This window comes from Pteropus vampyrus, unplaced genomic scaffold (assembly GCF_000151845.1).
Source record: "Pteropus vampyrus isolate Shadow unplaced genomic scaffold, Pvam_2.0 Scaffold179, whole genome shotgun sequence".
Classification (NCBI taxonomy): domain Eukaryota; kingdom Metazoa; phylum Chordata; class Mammalia; order Chiroptera; family Pteropodidae; genus Pteropus; species Pteropus vampyrus.
In genome coordinates, this window is record NW_011888960.1 from 851,848 (window position 1) to 876,577 (window position 24,730).

Here is a 24,730-nt window from a genome sequence, read left to right on the forward strand (position 1 = left end):
AAGTCTTAGGCCCCAGGACTTTAGAATGTGAACTTATTTGGAAATAAGGTTGTTGCAGATGTAATTAGTTAATTTAAAATAAGGTCATACTTGAGTAGGTGGGCCCCTAACCCAACACAACTGATGTCCTTATTAAAAGGCAGAAATTCGGATGTAGACATGCACATACACACAGGGAGAATGTCACGGGAAGATAAAGGGAGAGGCCAGGATGATGCTTCTAAGAGCTAAGCATCCAACCCTGCCAATACCTTCATCTCAGACTTCCAGCCTCTAGAACCGTGAGACAGTGAATTTCTGTTGTTGAAGCCCCCAGTCTTAAGTATCCCTTGGTACTTTGTTAGAGCAGCCCTTGAAAATTAATACAGAGATTAAAATAGTTACCAGCCACATATAACGAATGAGCAACATAATCATACTGGGGGGGACAGCAGAAATAACCTAAGCAACTTTGGAAAAGAATATTTTGACCATATACTTTAAGGCCAAGGAAAAAATTGATTACAAATACTAAAGTGGCTGGATCAGGGAAAGTACAAGATGACTGTGAAACAGGAAAGGGGCAACTACACACACACACACACACACACACACACACACACACACACACGAAGGATGGAGTAAGTCAAAAGGGCATGGGACCACATTTGAAGGTGCTCCAATGGTCAATGTGGGGAAATTTGAGCAGGAAAGTAAATACTAGGCGTAACGGATTATGACCACAGAATAAAATAAGATTCTTGTTGATACAAAAAAATAAATAAGTACAGAGATGAGAAGGACACGTTTCTTCTTTACAGTAGAATTCCAGCTAGTAAATGGAAATTGAAAATCAGCATTTGGCAAACACTACAGCAATAACTTTTAGGTAAGACTCATGAATGGAAGCTAAGAACGAGTGGGTCAAATACCATGAGAAATGGGATATTGACTGAGCCTCAAAGATCTTCCCAGAGGACATTTATTAATTACAAAGGTGAAAAGTATAGACTTTGTAATGAAGAAACCTGGCAGACATCCCCTTAATCAAGTGATCAAAGCGAACATCATCAGGTGTGGGACAAACATCATGTGCCTCCTGATTTAATGTGCTCAGAAGGACACAGCATCGCTTCTGTGGTATTAACAAAAGTGCATTACTTGAATTTAATCATGAGGAGACCGCGGCCAAACCCCAAATGAAGGCAATTCTACAAGATGACCAGCCAGTTATCTTTACACATTGTCAGGGTCATAGGAGACGAAGGGCTGAGAAACTGTTCCGGGTTAGAGGAGGCGAAGGAGACGTGACAGCACAGTGTGATCCTGCATGAGACCCTGGACCGGAAGAGGAATGTTAGTTGGTGAGATCTGAAGTAAGGTCTGTGGATTAAATAATAGTATTGTATCAGTGTTAATTCCTTGGCTTTGAAAATTATATTGTGGTTATGTACATCGTTAACATTTGAGGAATCTGGGTAAAAGATATACTAAAATTCTTCATACTACTTTTGTAATTTATAGAAATATGAAAAAAAAATCACCCTGTGTATTCTCGCTCTAGAAGGCGAGGTCCTCCTGATGAGGTCTTTTTAAGACTTCCATACTGGCTACTTCTGCATGTGCCAAATTCTGGAAGCACAGGCCGAGCCCACCAAAGCTCTCTTTGCTTTGCCTTCACGGACTTTTCCAGGCAAGAGCCGGGCAGCAGTTTCTGGCCCCACCTAAACTCCAGGGGACACAGGTTAAGTTTTCCAGAACTCTCTCAACACCCTTTGCTCCAGTCTGTGGTGGCACTGCAGCTATTGGAACGTCTTGGCTTGAGGTGAGGGTAGGGAACAGTCCTCTCTTCTGGGCCAGCAACTCCCCTCAAAGAACTCTCCCCTCTCCTCAATGACTTTCGTGGTTGCTTTTCTCTAGTCTGGAGATGTGTCATGGGCTGGAGTCCATAGGGCTAGTTTAGCTACCTCCTAGTAAGTTATGCATGGATGGTCCACTTCCTCACCTGATTCTAGGCTGAACCAGAGAGTGGGGGTGGGGTGAAACAGATGAGGGTGGTGAAAAGGTATAAACTTCCGGTTACTAAATAAGTACTGGGAATGTAATGTGAAAAAAAAAAAAAAAGCCATGGTTTTGAGCTTCCGTTTTTGACTGAGATGGATTAATAGAGACTGGATTTACACTTCTATTTTAAACAACTGGAGAATTGACAAAATATATGGAATAACCATGTTGAAGACTTGACGACAAAAAGCACAGGGCAGTAATGCTTGAGGGAGATGAAACAAATGATTGCCACCTGAGTCCTTGGAGAAAATTTCCAGGCCACAGCAAAGGGAAGGGGAATGCAAATGGAGCCCAGGGTTTTCCCTGAGTTGAGGAGACAGAATTGGGAGTTTGGAGAGGCCAAGGTGGCTGGCGTTTGCTGGGCAGAGGACTAGAGAGGAGACACACACACACACACACACACACACACACACACACACACACACACACACAGATCTAGTGATATCTATGACTCAAGTTTAGCCATATGTTGATAATTGTTGAAACTGGGTGATTGGTATATGGCTGTTCATCACAATATTCTATTTTTGTATGTTTGGAAATTTCCATCACAAAATGTGTTAACAAATGAAAAACTAAATAAAATCTAAAATTTTAAAAATTAGTATATATGTTCATTCCATAGACTATAATGCGGCTCCTAAAAAGAATGCAGTAGGCCTCTATATAGTATTATAGAAAGATAGTTAAGCAACATGAAATGAGAAGGAAGGATTGTAGAACAATTGCTCTGATCCAAATGTGTCCCCTCCCCTCATTCATATATTGAAATCCTACCCCCCAAAGGTGATAGTATTAGCAGGTGGGGCCTTTGGGAGGTGCTTAGGGCATGAGGATAGAGCCCTCATGAATGAGATTAGTGTTCTTATAAAAAGAGATCCCACAGAGATCTCTAGCCCCTTCTACCATCTGAGGATGCTACAGGGCACAACCAGAAGTCTGCAACCTGGAAGACAGCCCTCACCCAACCACATTGGCACCCCTGATCTTGGACTCCCAGCCTCTAGAATTGTAGGAAATAAATTTCTGTTGTTTATAAGCTACCTGGTCTGTGATATTTTGGTATAGCAGCCCAAACAGACTAAGACAGTGATATATAAAATATGACCCTATTTATATAATCAAAAGATCAATTTACATGTACATTGTAAATACATACCTTCCCTTTTACTGTACAAGTCCATGTCTTAGAAGATATTTATGAAACTACTTTTAGACATCCATAAAGATACATGTACAAAGATACTGTGTCAGTCTACTTATATATGTATAGATATTCTGGAAGGACAATCACGATTAGGTGATTATCTAGGGTATAAAGATAGGGACAGGAAAGGAGATGTGGAAGGAGGGACACTCTTTTTCATTTTGTGTAGGACTAAATAATTTTAATTTATTAACAAGATAAGTATTCATTACATGTGTAAATCGTAAGAATTAATAAGTGATTTTTTTAACCCTTTGATTCCATGAAATCATATCTAGACTAGGTGCTTAATATGCTAAAACAACAAATGTTCTTTATCTTTAACATGGCTATAGCTCCCATATGGTTTAGTCTCTGTTCGGAGCTGCATTTGAATAATCGTGGTCCAGAATCCAGAAAGAAATTACAAAGTAGTCCTAAGTTTTACTTGCATGGCCTCAAAGAACATTAACTCCTTCTCCTCCACTCTCCCGTAGTTCCTCTTGAGATTTTCTCATTCTAAATTCCCCAAGTCCCCCTCAGCCACAGTCCTCCCCTTCCTTTCCTCAGTTCCTTTACACAGATATCCTTCCAAGTGACGGCGTTTTTTTCCAGCAATTGGTCATACTCTGTGTCTCAGAAGATCCAAGCACAAGGCTGGTGAAGGCTCTTCTTCACTTGGGGGTGGGAAATACCTTGGCCCCATTCACATATTGGTTGCATTGATTTCTCCAAATTTAGGGTTTCGATTCTATTAATTAACGATTGGTTCATGTATATTAGTTTATCTTTCCGACTAGATTGTATTTGGAGAAAAGGGGATAGGGTTATAGCCGTCACTGTTCTTAATTCTTCATAGTACTTATTAAATTTATTGTGTGATCTGTTGATATAGTAATGATAATTAGGGGGATCCTCAAAATTCACCAGTGCCCAGGGACTGGGGGGGTCTTCGGTTTATCAAGGTGTAGCTTGTTTAGAATGCTAATATCCAAGCTCATGCCAAAATGTCTAAGGTTCAAGCATCTCTTACAAGTCATATACTTTCTTTACAGGCCAGAACATTCTTAGGAATGTTAAAGATTAAGAAGTGAATTGCCTGAGAGAGTGGGCCCACATTTCACCCTCTCGGCTCTTTTACAAGGATGTGAGAAGTGGACCTGGAGTTATAGAACCGTCTGGTCACTTCGTGTTTGGGGGCTACCTTACTTCCCTCGGCCCGTTTCCCTGTCTGCAGATAGTCACATCTGCCTCTCGGGACCTTATGTGGATACATATTATGGATATACAACCATTTTAAAAACCTTGTCTGGAGAAATCCCCCAGCCCTTGTTCCTGTCCTGCTCATAAGGAAGACGCTCAGTCCTCTTTTGGCCCCCAAAATGACATAAAGGTTAGGGATTTCAACGGTGGAGATGATTCCTTATTAAAATACAGCCGAATAAGTCCGGCCAGCGGCTACATACATCTTTTCTCCACCTCAGTCCTGTCTCTGGCACCTGAAGCTTTAACGTGGGGGAAACAATGAACTCAGAGCCCAGGCCTTTAGGCAAGTCAGCAATCCTGAAGTGGTTATGCCTGTTTGGAGGCCTGCGAGGCATCAGGGGATGGAGAAAGGTGAATGGAGCTGCCCTGGGGCGTAAAGCCGGCTCGTTCTGCGTTCCGAACATAGCGAAGGGCTGGCGTCGCCATCTTGCAGGGTGGGCTGCGCAGGCTCCTGGCGCCCGGCCAGCGCGCCAGAGTGGGCGAGGACGTGGAAGGCTTGGAAGGGGTGGGGGGCGCGCAACCAGGAGACCGCACGCGTGCGCACAGGCCGCGGCGGCGGCGGAGGGGGAGGGCTGGCGGACGAGTGCGCGTGCTCGGCGGGAGCCCGCGAAGTACCTGGAGGAGGTGGGGGGCGAGGTGGCAAGGAGCGCGGTTGAAGAGCGCTTGCGCGGCAGGGCTACCGTCCGGGAAGGGGGGCTCCCGAGCACGCGCGCGGTGACGGGACTTTGGGAGCTCTCGCGAGATCTTCGGAGTGCTATATATGTGCGCAGGGAGCCCGCGTCCTTTCCCTGGTGTGATTCCGTCCTGCGCGGCTGTTCTGCCGACCAGTAGTCGTTTATCTCCGTCCGCCTTCTCTCCCACCTAAGTGCGCGCCACCACCCCATGGAAGATTCGATGGACATGGACATGAGCCCCTTGAGGCCACAGAACTATCTTTTCGGTAACTGCTGTTGGGGGCGTTGGACCAAGGCCGAGCAGGGCCTGGTGGCTGTGCGGTGGGGGGGCGGGAACCCCGCTGAGGCCTGGGCTGGTGAAGAAAGCGAGGCAGGCTGGAGGCCTGCGGGAGTGGGCACCGGGCTGCCGGGGCCCCGCAGCCGAGGAGATGGAGGGCTGGCGGCACGACGGGATGGGAAGGGGAGGCGGCCTGAAGCCTGGGGCGTGAGCGGTCCCAGGCCTAGGGCCTGAGGCAACGGGGAACCGACCAGCTGAGGTTTGGCGTCGCTTGGGCCACACGGCGCAGCTCCGGACATTATTTTTTTTCTTTTCGGGTGGGTGTGAGTTCGTGGGCTCCTGATTCCGGGCCGCTGTTTCTGATGCTGGGCCCCAGGTTGGTTGTGTGGGCTCGCGGTGTGTGGGGCACGGGGTCCCCTTTCTGGAGCAGAGGATGGGAAGAGCCTGGCGTTGTCCTCCAGCCGTCAAGAGTCAGGAGTTCCAGGACCCCGACAGCCCGGTGCCTCGGCGAGTTACAGGGGGAGGGGAGGCGCGGCCCGGCGTGAGGAGGCCGCGAGCACGTGGTTGCCACGTGTTTGCGGGAAGGAGGGGGTGTGGGCGCAACATCCGGGGCTCACCGGTGTCTTGTCACCCCCCGAGCCTGGGATCCTGGGCCTTAATTGGGCTGTTGGGCGGGAACTGTTGGGTGAAGTGGCTGGTGGCGCCAGGATCCTGGAGGTCTTTGTTCAGAGCTTAACATCTGTGATGGTAGTTCTCATTGATAGAGCCCTTTTTCCATCTCGCTGCGGGAGATGGAGTTAACCCACTTTGCAGATATCCTGATGCTCAGGGAACTAAAGTGGCAACGCAGGTTGCACTTGTAGGTAAATAAAAATTAGATCTAAACCAAGATCCTTGCCTTCAGAGCTGGTGCATTATAAACGATTTTTTTTTTTTTTTTTTTGGAGGGAGGCCGGCGGAGGAAACCTTCTGTGCTGCATGTAGCAAATTGTTTTATTCCTTATCAGAGATGAGAAGCGTGAGGAGGTTCAGTTTGGGTCAACAAGACTTGATATTGTTGAAATACTATACCAGGGGTTTGGGATCCCTCTCCCCGTAGGACACTACAGTATGGTGCTAAGGAGAGACCTGCTTTGGTTTTGAATCTCAGTGAACTTAATTGTTGAAGCCATTTCTTTGTGTCAGGCTATGAAGTAACTGCAGATCCTTCCCCAAATTTATATTGTTCCTTTAAAAAGCATACTGAAGTTTGTTAATTGAGCAATAACATTTAAACATCTATGTACCAGTAACGATTAGATTGCAATTAAGTGGAATCATTTAAATTAATAAAACTTTCATTCTGACCATAGCAGTTTACTTACTCAAGGAATGCGAGTTGACATGCCTTGTTAATTAAGGCTTTTTATTCCTAGCTATTTTGAATGACGAGTTTCTGATCAATTTCTATTAAGATATTTTTGTTAACCTTTTTATTGGAAATATCCCTAGGATATGTCTATTCTAGCCTTAAGCATAATTTCTGAACATAATTTAATGTACATCATTTCTATTCAAAGATGAAATGCTGACCCCCCCTTAAGTTCTTTTACATTTGTAGTTTTTCTGTTGGAACTACAAGCTGTTCATGTAGATGTTTGTGCAGTTATTCTCATTTCTAGATTGGTTGCTTTTCTTAAGTTTAAGTAGGTAATTCAGCTTCTTTTTAAATAGTGGGATTTTATCAATGTTGTACATCAGATTTGGTTTCAGATACTCGTTTTGGTTCCAGTCTACTAAATCTTTGAGTTTCCTTCTACCTTCGAATGATAATGGTGTAGTTGAGAATGAAAGAATATAATGAGAAAGTAGAATTTGTAAATTCCTGTATAGCTATTATTTGATTGTTTATAGAGATTTGTGTTTGAGAAATCCAGGAAGAGATGGGGATACCTTGCGTTCTGGTAGCTAGAACAGTAAGAATTAGTTCACAAGTTAACTTTTTTGGTTACTCACTGAAGTTTCAATGTTATTTTTCTTGTTATAGTTACTTTTTCTTCATTTACAGGTTGTGAACTAAAGGCCGACAAAGATTATCACTTCAAGGTGGATAATGATGAAAATGAGCACCAGTTATCTTTGAGAACGGTACTTAAACTTTTCAGCTAGACTACTTAACCTTTCTTGATTTCAGCCTCTTAGTTCCTGTTCCTGTGGCTATATACTTAGTTTTTATAGTAGTATTTTTATAAGTGTTGTATATACTTGATTTTCTAAATACCTGTGATACAAAACTTGGCATCTTTAACCACTCCTTTGGCAATCAGGTAAAAGTCCAGTCACACTACTGTTCAACTTTCCATGTTTATATATTTCAATTGCATTATAAAGCCCTTTAGGAGAGTGATACATCTTTTTGTCCCCTGCAGAGACTAGCCTGCTGTTCAGTTTGTAGGCGGTCAATAAATATCAGGTGGTCTATTCTGTGGATAGGTGATGACATGTACAACTCTGTCATTAAATGCATTTTTATGCATTTGTTCAGATGCACTGAATATGAGAAATTGATTGGCAAGGTCACATAAAACTTGATGGCATTGTATAAAAATTAGTTTCTCGTCAGTGGTAATAATGAAGTTTATAGCTCTGTATTGTTGGGGTTTTTTTTTTAACAGGAACTTTGAGGGGATTGCAAAATAGGAACTTAAAGTACTGTTCTGTTGACAGGTCAGTTTAGGGGCTGGTGCAAAGGATGAATTGCACATCGTTGAAGCAGAAGCAATGAATTATGAAGGCAGTCCAATTAAAGTAACACTGGCAACCTTGAAAATGTCTGTACAGCCAACGGTAAGGGCACTTAAAACTACAGATTTTATGTCAAGGTCTAATTCTCTTACAGTAAGGTGGATGTCATTTGAGAGAGGGGAATTAGCTTCATCTTGTCACTGGCCTTGAGTGATCGACTTTTGAACATGGCGGTTGCTGCTTATTAGGCGGGAAAACGGGTTCATTGGTTTGTTCATTTGGCTTATGGGTTTACCTGTTGGAAAACATAAGTTTTGAGGAAGTTTTATATCAAATATTTAATTTTATTCCTACAGTTAGTGATTTAAAAGTTTCTTCTTTTTAGGTTTCTCTTGGGGGCTTTGAAATAACACCACCTGTGGTCTTACGGTTGAAATGTGGTTCAGGGCCTGTGCATATTAGTGGACAACACTTAGTAGGTATGTTATTTTAATGTAATATGCTTTTCCCTTTAATGCAGTTACTTTGTTTCCAATTTGGACTTTATAAAGGATGCTTATAGTACTGTCTTTATAACAGGTTCAAATGGACATCTAGTAATTTATAACTGGTGTTTTGCATTTAAAACTTAGTAATGAGTGTTAGCTCCCCCCTTTTTTAAATTTTTGTTCCCTGTTTTCCGTTTTCTTTTTTATTTAGTAAAATCTATTCTTAAATGCCCATTACTGTATATTAATGCTCCTTAGAATTTCTGAGTTCTTGGTTGAGTTTTATTAGCGGCTTATAAAGAATTTATTTTAGCTGTGGAGGAAGACGCAGAGTCAGAAGATGAAGAGGAGGAGGATGTGAAACTCCTTAGTATATCTGGAAAGCGTTCTGCCCCTGGAAGTGGTAGCAAGGTTCCACAGGTATAGATGTAATTTATACAGGTTTCTTATTCTAGCCTTTAGTTTGGTGATTAGGATCAGCACTTGCTCATGAGGTCTTTCGTTTGTTTAAGAAAAAAGTAAAACTTGCTGCTGATGAAGATGACGATGACGACGACGACGACGACGATGATGATGAAGAGTAAGTAGTATGTGCTTAGAAACTTGACGTAGTTGTATGGGGGGTTTAGAAAAATTACCAAGTGATCCTGTGAAATTAAGTAATAGCTTTAATTAAATAAAGTGTAAATGGTCTGATTGTCAGTTTGGGTTAAATGAATTTAAAGAATATCATTGGAACTATGAGCCATTAAAATGCTGTAGTGCATTGCAAATCTTCGGAAGCAGAGAGTATACAGCATTTCCCAAATGTGTGTGACTAGGTACCTTTTTCTTGGGAAAGATTATAGTAGACACATTACAGAATGCAAACAAGTCTGGTGTATTTTATGTTGAACAGTTAATGATAAAAGGATTGGGTGGAAAGAGAATCTGAATAGCTCTAGCTACATTCATATTGTAAGTTATCATTTAAGGATTCCCCTCCCCCACCCCAACGAAGGACTTTGGTCCATAGTTCTCTGGTTTTTATTGAGAAAATAGGATTCCAAAAGAATAAGATTTTCATGGAGAATTTAAAATTTGATCAGAAACAAGATTCAATGTGTTATATTAAGGTCAGACTATGGTAAATAGTTAAATGTACACCGTGGAATAAAATGCTATTTATAATTGGTCTTTCCTTTATGTAACAGTATCAGTAACTTCGAAAACATTGAACTTTTAATTGCCAGTCAACTTTGTCCCGGAGTTCTCAGGTTGGTCCATATAGTTGAAGTCTGGAAGTTAGGTTTTCAGTAACCTCAACTGGCCAAGCTGGTAATTCTTTAAAAAGCCCTTTGAGCCTGACAATAAAGGTAGAAAATAGGAAAAGGCTGACAGTTAAATGCTTAAAAAATCCTGTCATACTTACAAACTCAATATTAATTGAGTTTGACTTATAACTTTAAGAATATTTGTCATTACTAAGAATTCTAAACACACCAAGAGAGGAATGGGAAATGGGCTTAGGACAGAAAAAAAAAATCTGGATGATATATGGTGCTTAATCAGTCTTGAGTTTATTTAATCTTTTGTGTTTTCAAGTTACTTTTGCATAGGTTTACAAATGAATGTCCAATAGCACAATGTCACAGACTTGGGAGACAGTCCTTTCCAGGAAGGCTCTGGAGTAGGACCTGATTGGTATCTTGACTCTGCTTGTGCAAGGTAGTGGTCTGGTCTTCTACCTTGTCGTGTAGATGTTATTAAGGTTTCCATCAGTAAGTTTTCATGTAAGAGAAGAAAGAGTAGTCAGATAAATGCATAGGTAGGAACAGTTAATGTGGATGCCTTGAGGATAACAAGTCTTAGGAAATTCCACTGGTTAGGTGGCAATAAAAATGTAAAGAGATAGATACCTTAGGGTTTTTTAGTTGACATAGATATTACGTGGAAATCTAAGCCATAGTCTCAGAAGACTTCTAACCGACAAGATACAAGGGAAATTGATGGATTGTTTTGGATGGAAAGGGTATGGTGTGGAGTTAGTTGTCTTGCTGTTAATGTAAGCAAGAAAAGCTAAAGACCATGTATGTAGCATATTAAAATTTATAATCTCATTGTGCATGGTTCTTTCCATTAAAAAAAAGCCCTTTTTCCCTATTGTATTAGGAAGTAAATATCCTAATATGTTTATGATACTGGTTTTATAGAAATCATTATTATGTTTTTAGTATTTGGAAGCATACACAGGGATTGGATTATTATGTCAAAATTGTCTAAGTCATATATGGCTTTATGTATACTACATACTTGCTGTAGTTAACACATTTTATTCCAGTGTTGGAAAGATGGTGTTTCTTTGGTTGCACATCAGTGAAATAAATTGGCTCCTGTGTTATATTTAGAGAATATGTAATATGGAAAAGAAACATTTTGGCCACTATATAATCAGTTTGTGAAGCAATTAAAATGTGAACCAGTTTCACTGTTTGCTAATAATACCCCCTGTGTTCTTCTCCAGTGGTTGAATTTTTATATATTTGCCTGTTTGGGATATTTTATATGAATGGAATCTTATAATATGTGCTCCTTTGTGACTAGTTTCTTTCACTTACCAGTGTTTTTTAAGATTTATCCATGTTGTAGAATGTACCAGTAATTTATTATTGTTGTAAGAAAAATTTATATGTTTTGGAAACAACTCTCTTATCAGATAAGATTTGCAAATATCTTCTTCCATTTGGTGAGTTGTCTTTCCACTCTTGATATGGTGCCCTTTGCAGCTTTTAATTTTCATGAAGTCCAGTTTCTTTTGTTGCTTGTGCTTTTGGTGTCAAACCTAAGAAACCATTGCCAAATCTTCTAAAAGTTATATAGTTTTAGCTCTTAATATGTAGGTCTTTGATCCATCTTGAAGTAATTTCTATGTATGGTATGAGATAGGGGCCAACTTCATTCTTTTGCATGTGGATATCAAGTTGTCTCAGCATCATTTGTTAAAGACTTCTTTCCCCTTTGAATGGTCTTGGCACTCTTCTTGAAAATAATTAACTGTAAAGATAAAGGTTTGTTTCTAGATTCTTCAGTTCTGCTCTATTGAAGTGTGTATTCTTAGGCCAGTAAAACAATTTCTGTTGCTTTGTAGTTTTTATAGATTTCTGTTTGAAATCACTAAGTATGAACTCTCCAACTTTGTTCTTTTTCAAGATCGTTTTTTGATTGCTTTGGGTTTATTTTTTTTTTTTAGTTGTAAAAAATTTACCATCTTAACCTTTAAGTGTGTAGTTCAGTATTGTTAACTGTATTCACATGGTTACATAACATCTCTAAACGCTCATCTAGTAATACTAAAAGTATACTCATTGAACAAAAACTCATTTCCATTTCTCCCTAGGCCTTGGCAACCACCAGTTTACTTTTCAGTTTCTGTAAAGAGTTTGATTATTCTACATAGTAACAGTATTTGTCTTTCTGTGATTGTCTTGTGTCACTTAGCATAATGTCTTCGAGGTTCATCTATGTCCAGCATGTAACAGGATTTCCTTTAAGACAACTATCAGTATACATATGACATTTTCTTTATCCATTTAACTGTTGTTGAACTTTTGTTGCTTCTCTCTCTTGGCAGTTGTGAATAATAGTGCAGTGAATGTGAAATGTGCAAATATCTCTTAAAGATCCTACTTTTGATTCTTTTGTCAACCCCTCCAAAGTGTTTGAAAGTTCTTAATGTCTTGATAAACTAAACATGTGGGTTCCACCAATACCTAGATAGGCTTTTTCTGTTTGAGTGTGTTGTATCAGTAATAATGGCTTTACTTCATTTGTAGTGATGATGATGATGATTTTGATGATGAGGAAGCTGAAGAAAAAGCTCCAGTAAAGAAAGTAAGTTGGATATACAATGCTACAAAGTTGTCAGAAATAACTATTAACAGAAAGTGGTGGAAATTCTTTTTAATGTTATTCCCTTGTTTTGTAGTTAACGAAAACTGGCTTGGGGAGAAAATGATGATCTCATACTTAAATTGGTCCTGAGTAGGGCTGTCTTGAAAACTTTTCTAATAGGAATGATTTATTTTCTTTTCCTTCTTTGTTAGCCATTTTCAAATTTTTGTCAAAATGAATGGTTCACCTTAGCCTGACTGCTTTTTTCTTAACATGGTTTGGGGCTGTTTTATTTGCACTGATATGTCTCTATGCATTGATTAAGATTAATTTCTAATTATAGTCTGTACGAGATACTCCAGCCAAAAATGCACAAAAATCAAATCAGAATGGAAAAGACTCAAAACCAACAACACCAAGATCAAAAGTAAGTGGCAACATACACACAAATATAGGCTTCATTGAACTAGTTAGAAAAGTTAAAAAATCTGGTAGAATCTAGTCTGTTGGGGATTTAATCAGCCTTTGGAGAGCACTTGCGATTGGTGTCTTTAAAGATCTGAAATGTGCTCCCTGATAGTCATTGTCATATTTATGGTTGCTGGTTTTCTAGTAGGGGGAAAGCCAACAGAAGGACTTATGATAGTATAAACGGGGTTCTCCTGTAAGAAGTCTTGCTCGTTGAAAGATATATATATATATATATATATTGCATAGTGCAATTTCTTAACCTTAGCTGCATATTAGAATCAGAGATTAAAAGAACCCCCCAATACCTGGGGTCTGAGGTTATCATTTAAATGCTCTGGGATGGATGGGCCCCAGGCATCAAGCTGTAATGACTGCTTCGTTCTTAGGTGCCTTCTGGTTTTCATTTTTGATGGTATCCTTTAAGTGTAGAACTGACCTGGTGTTGAATGTAAGTGCAGGTTCAAACTATTCCTATTCCCTTCTTAAGGGATAATTTAAAGAATAAAATACTTGTTCAGACATGAATTCATTAATAATAGCAACTCGGCTCTGGTCGTACACTGGTTTTTACAAGGAAGGATCGTAAGAATAACTTCATTGGGGGAAATCTAGGATAGGATCGGTCTTAAGAGCTGTATCTTAACGGCCTTTTGAAATTTAACTTTTTTCAGGGTCAAGAATCCTTCAAAAAACAGGAAAAAACTCCTAAAACACCAAAAGGACCTAGTTCTGTAGAAGACATTAAAGCAAAAATGCAAGCAAGTATAGAAAAAGTGAGTAAATGATCGTTTTTTAAGAAACTAGATAAGTTTATTTTTCCCTCTCAAATTATGCCTTTCTAGGGTTTTGGATGGAACAGCACTGTTTCTCAATTTTTATCTTTAATATACCTACCCCTTTTGTGGTGTGAAATCTTTTTCCAAAAGTGGATTACGAGTTGTATTTGTTTCTCTCTGTGGTGATTATTTTGCATATTTGAAGTTATACAAGCTTTATTTTCCATTATAAAGAAATTCAGATCACATTGGTTGTGAGATACATTCTGACCTTACTTGTTGAAATGAGACCAATGAGAACACTTCCCTTTGCCTGAGCTTTTGGTGTAAGATGCTACAGGACCAGCAGAGGGCGTGTGATTCTTCTATAAAATTGCAAACAGCTGGAAAAGTAGACACTGGTCTGGCCGCTTGGTGTTACAGTTTAAAAAAATAAATACTCATGATTGACTCTAGTCAAAAATGTATTCCAACAAATTGAGTCATTTCTATTTGCCTTTTACACCAAGGTGTCTTGAGTCAATACATTTGGTTGTATCTTGAATTTTGGGGTGACTTGATAGGCTTTTATTTAGTCTTCATTTGTCTTAGAGGAAATGTGAGAAGAGGATTAGTTGTCATCTTGTCACTTATCAAATGGGAGGACTAAGCTTAGCTTTCATGACTTGGAGAGTGTGGAATAATTGATTTAAATTATTTAACTCAGTTGATTTAAATGCCTTGAAGCATTTGATTGAAGCTTTCATTCTGTGAATATACTACTTTTAGAGCTCAGTTGTTGAAAGTAAATGTGGGATGGTGAGCAAAGTTGCTGTCTCTTTTCCCCATGTTTTCTCGTATTCCCTAGGTTCTACGTGACATGGCTTCAGTAGATTTTCTTTCCTTGCGCAGTGATGAGGCAATTGGGAAAATAACATTTTAGAGCCAGAATGCATTTCTTGATTTTGCTTTTGTACTACTGTAAACTTTTAGCCTTCCTAATATCACTGCTTTATTTTTATCCCTTGCATACAGTGCTAAAATGACCTTTTAGATGTCCCTCCCCCATGTTTTAATATGGTCCTATCTCCTTGGTTTAATTGCAGGCGCAATGAACAATCCTGGGCACTACTGATAAATTAAGCTCAAAGATGGGGAGAGAGGAAAAGGAGAGACAAATATAGTCCATACTGAGTATCATCAACAATCCAGACTGAAGTCTTCTATTTAATCTCAATCCCCTTTCCTGATTTGCCACCCACCCATGCCCCCTCTTCCAGACTGGAAGCAGTCTCACTCTTGATTTCCTAAAGCACTTTCTTTTGACTGCTGTGATTCAGTGATCCTTATACTTTGCTTTCTACTTAACTTGTGCATTTGCCTCACTTTGACCATGTTTTAATCACCTTTGTGTCTCCCTAGCTGCTTAATAAATAATTGACTGCATCAAATAAGAATGTATGTGACAATAATTTAAAATGGAAATTATAGTGAGGTTTATTTTCTAGGTGATAGAGGCAATTAGGAATCACATACCATACTTGATCCCTAAACTGTTTCATGCCATGGTCCCTTTGGCATTCCTGAAAAGTCGGTCTTTTTTAAAATGCATAAACTACTCAGTTTACAAGGGAAATTAAAATTTAGTTAGGAAAATAGGAAATAAAAGTGATACATACTTAATACATTAATTCCAAAGTAGTGATAAATATAAACATTTTCATAATTGTAATGCTTTGAAAATAATTTGGTGCTAATGCTGTTATGGTTTCCCTCTGTGCATAATTGAAGGAAATGCCAAACTTTAGAGATTAGTGAATTGTCGTAAAGTTAATTTCCCGCCCATTCATAATACCCCCTGAATTCACTTCTCGGGTAGCATGGTGCTGGACCTGGATTCTTAGTGTTAAAGTGATCTTTTAACAGTTTTGGTCACTTGTGTATATGGTACTCAGAAGGGGTTAGAGAGGTAAGGGAGAATCTGACACTGACAAATCAGTATGGGAGTGCTAGGTCCTACTAGTTGCCCAGTAGGATTTTCTGGGCCTAAGAAAAAGATTCAGTATTTTTAAAGAAGAGACAAATAAACCGATGATCCATGTGAGGAATTTCATAATAACTTTCTATACTTACCCTTTTGCTTTTGTTCGAATAGGGTGGTTCTCTTCCCAAAGTGGAAGCCAAGTTTGTCAATTACGTGAAGAATTGCTTCCGGATGACTGACCAGGAGGTAACTAAGTTTTCTCAAGACATGACCAAGTCTACATTTTTTATTGATTTATTATGATTCTTCTTTTAGTTTCTTTTAAGCGTTGGCTTCTTTTAAAAGGTTTCTAACCACAGACAATACTTCAGATTAAATACGTGGAAACTCTTAAAGAATTTAGTTGGCAGAGACTGAGAAGATAACTTTTTTAGTACATTTTCCCCAGCTTTTATATAGTTGGTAAATTATCTCTTGGTTGCTGAACTCAGTTTTACTTTTGGTACTGTGTTGGCTAACGGAACGAGCTGTGGTTTTCCTTGCTGCTCCATTTGGCTGCTTGGGGCATTCTGGTCTTAAGCTTTCTTGTGAGTTGGCAGAGAAAGACCATTTTCTCCATAGGTCTTATGGAAAGCACATTTTGCTGAAACCAACCTAAAGTATAAATATCTGGAAGCAAGAAGCCGAGTTGTAGTAATATTCAATATTTCAACTTGAATCAACTCTCAGATTTTGTATTTCTTAACATGGTAGAGATATTTTGTCAGTAGGACATTTATGCATGTATTTGTACTGTCTTAGAGTTATTGACTCAGGTTGTAAAGGAAAATGTAAAAGCAGTTACGTAGGGTGCTAGGCATCATGTATGCACAGGACATATCCTGTGGTTTAATTGTTTCTGTCAGGATTCTAAGGGTCTCCTGTATTCCACTTTTTTAAAATAAATTAAGATTTGTCAGTTATAACTACTTTTCTGCCACACTTATTTATATTTTTTATTTAGTGCTTAAATCATTTGATTGGCAGCACTTTTTTTCAGATTTGGAGCCCTTTTTGTGGTTCAGCACTGTTTAGGGTTGATGTGAGTTCAGCCTTGATTGACATGGTGGAGGCCATGTGATCAGATTCAGTCTTTTAGATTCTTTCAGTTATTCTGGTTTTTCTGTATATGTGAACCCCAAAATGCAAGTATAAATTCTGAATTTTTTGAACAGTTGACATTTAACAAAAGTCCTTTTGAAACTGCAGTATGTAGTTGTTAATTCAATGTTGAAAATAGTGGAAAGTCAGATATAAACCAGCATGTCGTAACAGGTAAGCATGAGATAAGTGAATTCTTCAACTAATACCAGAAAAAGAAGTAAAATAACATTGATAAAGAAAAAGTCAGGTGAAGATAAAGGCGATAACCAAGTTGCAAAGGCCTTCCCCACACCATAACAGTGGTCTTGCAGCTGAAATGACTGAACTCGTTGCCAACAAGTATATTCTGACTCCAAAACTGAAAATACATTTTCAAGTGCCAGGATGAAATTTCTGCAATAATAAAAAACGTAATAGCTCAATTTACTATTACAGAGATTATCAAAACTAAAATGCCTCACGTTTTTATGGCATAGCTACAGATGCAAGTAATCACTATAAAAAATTTTCCCATTGCTTGTGCAGTTTCTCTTGTGAAAGAGTTGCTTAGGATTTGGCTAGTAAAATCCCTTCCAGATGGACTTGAGAAACAGCGATTTTTTTTTTTTTGCCGAAACTCTTGAATTAAGAGTTGAAAAAAATTATACTGCATTTTGTGGAATGACAACAGATACAAATTTTGGTGAATTTGTTAAACATGCAAACAGTGTATGTAAAAATTAAAGCAAATCATAATTGATTCTGTAGGTGTTTGCTGTCCTGATCTTTTAATGTTGGAGTGTCATGAAATTGTTTTCAGCATTTTTAAGAAAGGAGCAAATTCCTTGAAGTACTCCATTGCTTTAAAGGAATTCGTTGACACTGAAGAGTTGACAAACAACTCTTTTTATAAAAAAAAGACTATTAGGAATAGAAAAATAACTGCCAGCTTGAAGTCGATAATACTGTACTTACCATGACTGCCATCTGAAACGTGACTTTTATCACTTGAGGAATTTGGTTCTTTTACATGGCTGTTACTAAATACCAGCATGAGAACAAGTAGAATCGTCATGTTGAAAAACGACATAGAAATTGAATGTGGAGCCCTTTTTGGTCAGACAGGTGATTTCAAGAATGAAAAACCAAGTTAGGTCATGCGGGGAAAAGTGCTTTAACAAACTAGATAAGAAGAACAAGTTTTGAGTAATTAACATGGCAGAACATGTCCAGTATACTATCTCATAATGCTAATGCTGAGCATGTTCTCATTAATGAATGTTCATTGGACAAAATGAAATAATTTGGATGTGAGCACTGTAGGAACTGTTGGAATGTAAATGGAGCTCACTGTAAGGAATTTATAAACAAATTCTGCAGAACAAGGAGCTGTTGATCCCACATCACCAGGGAGATGTCATTAAAGCGAGGTAACGAGAGAGCTGTAGTTTCAGATAAAGAGATTTTTTAGTATTTGTTCCAAGCATAGACTTAGAAACATACTTAACTGTGTTCTGAATTTTTATTTGCTAAATGGGGCAGCCTTAAAGCAGCCGACATTGAGGCAACATTGGCCCAATGGGTCTCTGCCCTTCCTTGATCTCCTTTAACTTAAGATATCAAAGCTGGTACGTGTGTTTTAATTGACTTCGCTTACAAAGAATCATGTGATTTTATGTCTGCATTGAGGTATTTAAAATTATGTCTGAATATAAATTTCCTTGAAATCAGTTCTTAATTATCTAGAGGGAACCTTTTTGGTGGTAGAATGAAAAATGGATAGGTTGAACTGTACAAAGAGACGTGGTTTAATTTATTGGTGTCTGAAAAGTGTTGTGGTTCTTAACCACACTTTTTCTTTTTTTCCAGGCGATTCAAGATCTCTGGCAGTGGAGGAAGTCTCTTTAAGAAAATAGTTTAAACAGTTTGTTAAAATTTTCCGTCTTATTTCATTTCTGTAACAGTTGATATCTGGCTGTCCTTTTTATAATGCAGAGTGAGAACTTTCCCTACCGTGTCTGATAAATGTTGTCCAGGTTCCATTGCCAAGAATGTGTTGTCCAAAATGCCTGTTTAGTTTTTAAAGATGGAACTCCACCCTTTGCTTGGTTTTAAGTATGTATGGAATGTTATGATAGGACATAGTAGTAGTGGTGGTCAGACAAATGGAAATGGTGGGGAGACAAAAATATACATGTGAAATAAACTCAGTATTTTAATAAAGTAGCACTGTTTCTCTTTATATTATTTACTCACTTTATACTTTGTCAAAAATAAATGTATATAGTCAAAGGTGTCATGGCATCCCAAACTCTCATGAGAAACAGTCCCTGCCCTTCCCTCCAAATAGTTGTGTTCCTCAGAGCTAACCAATCTGTTTTTCATTGTGAGGGTCTAGTGCTTAATAGTTAATAATTATAGCCATGCAGACGTGTTTCCAAGTGTCCTTCAGACCTCCTACCCGCCCGTCCTAGCCTTTTCACTCCCGAAGGAAAACCTGCCATGTTAAACAGCCGCATCCTTAACCAGAACAGAAAATGATTTCTGTGGCTGTTTTCTCAGTTTGCCCCCCCACCCCCAAAGAAAGATCCATGGGAGAAAATTTATTACGTGGTGGTTACATGAGGACTTTTGGGGGCCGATCCTTGGGATTCTTTTATCTGTGGTACCATGATTCAGTTGCACGATGGTTGCGGATTAGATTCCTGTTCCTCTTGTGCTGTGGTATATTCTCCAGTAGTTTCCTAAAAACATGGACGAAGTCTTCGTATATCTTAAAATATCTTGATTTTTGACTTAAAATCCAGTGCTGCCTTGTAGGCTGAATCTTTTTCTCTGAATTTTTAAGTATGTGCCACCTTTTTTGGCCTAGTCTTTTACCATTTTCATGTATTTTGTGTATGACCAGTTTTTTTGAGAGGTAATTAGATAGCTTTATTACAGGTGTTCTGAGATTTTATAATGTGTGTCATAGTCTTGCTCGGGCTTTGGGTGGACTGTGGGTCTGTTCTCTAGTTCTGGGCCATTTTCTTGAGAGATTTCAGCCTCCTACTACCATTCATTTTTAGGCCTTTTGATTCTCTTGGATGTTTTTCCTCATTCCTTTTTGTTTAAAGTTCAGGAGAGAGACTTTATTTTCTGTCTTCAAATTTGTGTTGATTTATTTTTTTAGCTTTCAGATATTCTTCCTTGATTCTTTGGGGATATAGAATCTTAAAGTCTTGAAGAAATTCTTCTCATCCATGCACTGTTTACTCATTTTTCTTTTTCATCCCTTTCAGCCTATTTATCTTTTATATTAGGAGCGTGGCACTTGCTGACCAGGCTGTAGTTCCAGGTGTTTTGATGTGGGATTACAGAGGTTAGCCTTTGAATCTCTGAGGTAGTTTTTCAGAGTAACCTTATTTCAGAGGGTGGCGAAAAGGTTGGTGCAGTGCTTTGTTGTCTAATCCCAGTTTCCCTGGGTAGCAGTTCCCTTGTCTAGTTAATTTATTTTAAGTTGTAGTTTTCTTCATTGACTACCCAGTTTCCTCTCTCCAGGACAGTCTGTCCGTTTGAGCTGCTTGATGTAGAAGCTGACCGCCTTGCATTTGCTTTAGTTGATGGCCACTGTTACATTGCAGGAAATCCTAGAGGACTTCTGGCCTTAACTGGTTGTCCTGTTCCTGCTCATTTAAAAAGCTAATCAGACCCATCTTTGAAAAAAGTTCCAGATAGGGCTTGTTTTTTGGAAGGGCAGAAATCATTAGCCTCAGAAGTCACTAAAAGTCCTAGTTATTAGACAGACATCAGTCAGCTAAGTATGATGGAGATATGAAAATTGACCTCTGAGTCTAGGTTTGTGACTTAGGAAATTCTTTTTTTAAAAACTGACTTCCCTTTGTACAGTGCAAACAGTAAACATGAGATTGGCCATGTTTAGATCAATAGAGGGTTCCTTGCTAAAAGCTAATAAAAGTATCTATGATGGAAAACCCTAAAAGTTTTTATTAAAGCATTTTTGAAGTTTTCTAAGACCAATAAAGAAAAAAAACATAATTTTTCTTTGTTCCTAGTACTAATCGCTCGATTTATAGTAGAGGAAGCTGTAAGAGAAGCTAGTTTATTCTCAAATTTGGGGGTTTATAGTATATTTACCAGGAATACTCCTTGGTTTAGGTGGGTCTGCAGTTTACCTTAAATACTTGCTGATGGAATAAACTACTTCCCTTCCTTAAACCAGTCTGCTGAACATGTTCTTAATGGCTTAGTCCTTAGCAATATCATTCATTATTCTGCAAGCATTTTCTTCAAAATCCCTACTAAGTATGATGGAGATAAGAATATTGAACTGAGTCTAGGTTTATTGCCTCCATTTATTTGCACCTAACTTCGAAAAATATTTTTAATGTTTTATTTTGCCAGTTTATAGAACCATGTTCTAGCGATCTCTGAAAGTAGTGAATTTAAGTATGAATCCCCTCAAGCTTGCTCCTGCCATAACAGAATCCAGTAGTGGGATATCATCTTGCTTTCTAGTGTGATAGTGTTCCAGGTTCATCTTGTTCATTTTCTTACTCAGGCCTGGAACGATCCATTTCTCTAACAAGTTCTGTTTCCTTTAAAGGAAGGAATGGTATTTAGAGACCACAGTCTGGGTGGGAGCTGTGCTCATTAATACTAGGTAACTGTTTAGCTGACTTTGTGAATAATCAGATCCCACCTTTTGGAAAAGCAAGGGGTGAATTGTAAGCACTTGGAGGTCAGAGATGCACTGGGTGGCTGACTGAAGGAAACTTTCCATTTGATGTCTTAATCATGTAAGGTTAAGTTGTGGGTGAGAACTCTGCAGAGCCGTTTATTACCTTCGGCTTCAACCAGGGAAAGAAATAGGTTAAGGCTATTTGGAGGGAGCAGATGGAGCTGTCTAAACTGGATCATGCAAATGATGGATGTAATCAAATGAGGTTCATAGTGGTATGTCAAAGCATACACAAGCTATTAGAAGTGGTTTTGACTGCTAGCTTAATACGTGGCAGTAAACTAGGGTGTGGGGTTTTTGTTCGGGACTGTTGACGGTTTGCGGGTCACAAATACATGTCTATTAATCAAAGATGGTCTAGGCTCAAGGTAACAGTAAATTCAGAAAGTCCAAGACTACCTTTCAGTCAGTTCTTACCAAAGATCTGGTTACCTCCTGATTCATGAATTTGACAGTAGAGATCTTGTTTTAATGTGAAAGTTTCAAGAACCGGTTTTGAGAAATTTTAGAGCTGCATCTGCTAAGGGTCCACTTTTCTTATTAAACTACTTGATCCTATTGACTCGAGGCTGCGTTTGTCTAACATCTTGAGGCTGGAGGTTCTCCCATCTTTCTTGAAAACATGTATTCCACGGACTACCTAACATTTGTGTCTTGAGGCTGGAGAAGGGGGGGAAAGCATCAGATAGTGATGCTGTTTACTTTCATTTGAAAATGAGATGGGAAGAGTCTAAATATTTATTTAAACACATAACTGCGTTCTAAAGTTCTGTGCTTAGGATTAGTAAGCAAAACAGGTTAGCTGCAGTGCTTACATTCCATTGGGCTAGCAGTCAACACATTCTCAATTCCCCTTTACACAACCAGGGATTTTATAGCTGTGAATCTGCTCAGAAAATTGACAGTTCATTAGCCTTAGCCTAGAGCTGGGACTTAAATGCAGGTCTGACTCTTAACATCAAACTAGCACAGAGCCACCTAACCCAAACTACTGTACTTTCGTCTGGACTGGTAACAGCCCTCTCAACTGGCCTCTTTACTGTCAGACCATTCTAATTCATTTTGTATTTAACACCTGCAGTAAACTTTAAAAAACTGGACTGTGCCCTTAGTTTCAAAGCCTTTGACAGATAAATTGCCAAACAAATTGGTATATCCACACTGGAGTCCTACTTGGCAGTAAAAAGGAACAACTGCCAATAAAAGCAACAGGGGACAAGGATGAATCTCAACGTGCTGTGCAAAAGGAGCCAGACACAAAAGAGTATGTACTATATGGTTCCTCTAGAGCCAAAGGTTAGTGGTAACTTGGGACCAGTGATGGTTGTGGGGAGGTTGCTGTAGAATTGAGCTGTTTACCTAACCAAACATTTGTCAAAGTTCAAGTACATGTAGATGTATTTAAAAACTACATAGTACCTTTAAAAAAAAAAAAAGCCTTTTTTAAAAAAACCTTTGACAGGCTACCTGTTAGCCTGCAAGAGATCAAGCATTTACCTGTGTTAACCCTCATCTCTTGCCACTCTCCCCCCAGGCTAACCCTGCCTGTCACCCAGCTTTTTTCTACTTTTGTGGGTGCTTCTTTTTTGTGGGGACATGTTTTACCTGGACTCTTCCTTTGCCCAGCTGGCTCCCATGTTTGGGTCTTAGCCTAATTACTAAGGTTGGTCTCTATCCCATTGTTTTCCTTCGAAGCACTGATAAGCTAATATTTACCTCTTGGTTTATCTGCTTTTTGTCTACCCTTGTAGAAGTGAAGTGAAAGGATTTTTTTTTTTTTTTTTAAGAACAGGGATCGGGCTTGACACACAGGATTGCAATAAATAGCGATGGAATTAATTCATGAGAACTGACTATCATAGTGGCACATACTAAGTGCTATAAGAACATGTCATTCGGAAAAGATGCACGTGTAAAATAGGTATTTGAAAACTAGGTTTGGGGGTGTTAATGGGGAAAAGGAAGAATGATAAAATGACTGGGAGTCAAACATTCTGGTTAAATGCCTCTTCTACTGTAAATTGAGAATGGTCCTGCCTCCCTACTTCATGAAGTTATAAAGAAAATCATGAAAATAACCTGAAAACCATAATTAGCATTATTAATAACAGCTAAAACCTTTGGAGCCTTGTGTGCCAGACTGAATCATCTCATTCAGAAACAACTGAGTTGTAGATGAAGCAGAGTCAGACTGTTAGTTGCTGGAGTTTGTAAGGAAACAGGCACACTCAAACTCAGGACCTCTGACAACATTCTCTTACTCCGAACTTCACTTGACTGGACTCTGGTCTGTTATTTGGCTGATGGTCTTTATTTGTGAGATCGACAAGTATGCTTAATCTGAGCATCGAAAAAATTGCAAGCATTTTAGATAGAACACAGTTCTATACCCATTCCATCCAAAAATACAGGAAAAAACAGTATAGGAAGCTTTAAATATGATTCATACCCAGGAGATACTTCAAACACTGCACTTAGCCAGAACTGCCTCCTGACTGGTAAAGAGTTTTTAAGGTCAAGGATGGTGGTAATGCCTCAGGCCCCAGTGCAAGCAATTCTGTCCATGTCTGGTTGGTCATCGCATCCTATAGGTTCATTTTCTTTAGGGCTTGGGGTTTACCAGTAACTGCAAGACCAGTTCTGGCGATGAGAACGTCTAAGGAAATTCAGCCTGGCACTTAACACAGCTTTCCCCTTCACTTGGCACCTACTTTTGAAAAGGATTTCTGCACTAGTGTCGAGTGCCACAGCAGAGGCTATCTGTTTAAGATAGGCTCAGCTTTGAAAGGGAACTTAAAATAGCCTGCTGTTCGGGACACTTTCCTATCCAGTGACTCTAGGAAATAGCACTGTTCAACAGCACCTCAGTTTACACTCCAGTGAGATGGGTGTATCGACCACAACCAATGTTACAAGGAGGTTTTAACCCCAGTAGTCTGCATTCCGGGGTTCTGCTTTTTGAGCTTGTTCTCAGTTTCTGTCCTACCGTGACCTTTTCCCCCTATCATCAGACCGAAACGCAGACCTTGGCTGTCCTGGGCTCAAGTGAGGTAGTCACGAGTGACAACACCTACATTCTGAGGTTGGTGGGAAGGATAGGAGTGATGCCTCTGAACGGGTGGAGGC

At 39.2% G+C, this 24,730-nt stretch overlaps 1 protein-coding gene across 2 annotated transcripts; it reads left to right on the forward strand.

The window, feature by feature from the left end:
• The first annotated feature begins 5,139 nt into the window (after positions 1 to 5,139).
• NPM1 (nucleophosmin 1) lies at positions 5,140 to 19,089 on the forward strand. 2 transcript variants are annotated; one of them, XM_011370965.1, is made up of 11 exons: positions 5,145 to 5,438; positions 7,497 to 7,576; positions 8,156 to 8,275; positions 8,559 to 8,652; positions 8,975 to 9,081; positions 9,174 to 9,241; positions 12,474 to 12,531; positions 12,875 to 12,958; positions 13,674 to 13,775; positions 15,913 to 15,987; positions 18,733 to 19,089. In XM_011370965.1, exons 1-11 carry the CDS (start codon positions 5,381 to 5,383, stop codon positions 18,769 to 18,771), a joined length of 885 nt encoding a protein of 294 aa, XP_011369267.1. In that variant the 5' UTR covers positions 5,145 to 5,380; the 3' UTR covers positions 18,772 to 19,089. The 2 variants fall into 2 exon arrangements, with proteins under 2 accessions (XP_011369268.1, XP_011369267.1); XM_011370966.2 differs by lacking the exons at positions 15,913 to 15,987; positions 18,733 to 19,089 and adding an exon at positions 14,864 to 15,211 and having other exon boundaries at positions 5,140 to 5,438.
• The last annotated feature ends 5,641 nt before the right edge of the window (positions 19,090 to 24,730 follow it).

Coding starts and splice junctions, on each gene's coding strand:
- NPM1 (XM_011370965.1), top strand. CDS start 5,381: ATGGAAGATTCGATGGACATGGACATGAGCCCCTTGAGGCCACAGAAC. Junction 8,276..8,558: donor AAATGTCTGTACAGCCAACG/GTAAGGGCACTT, acceptor TCTTCTTTTTAG/GTTTCTCTTGGGGGCTTTGA. Junction 9,082..9,173: donor GTGGTAGCAAGGTTCCACAG/GTATAGATGTAA, acceptor CGTTTGTTTAAG/AAAAAAGTAAAACTTGCTGC.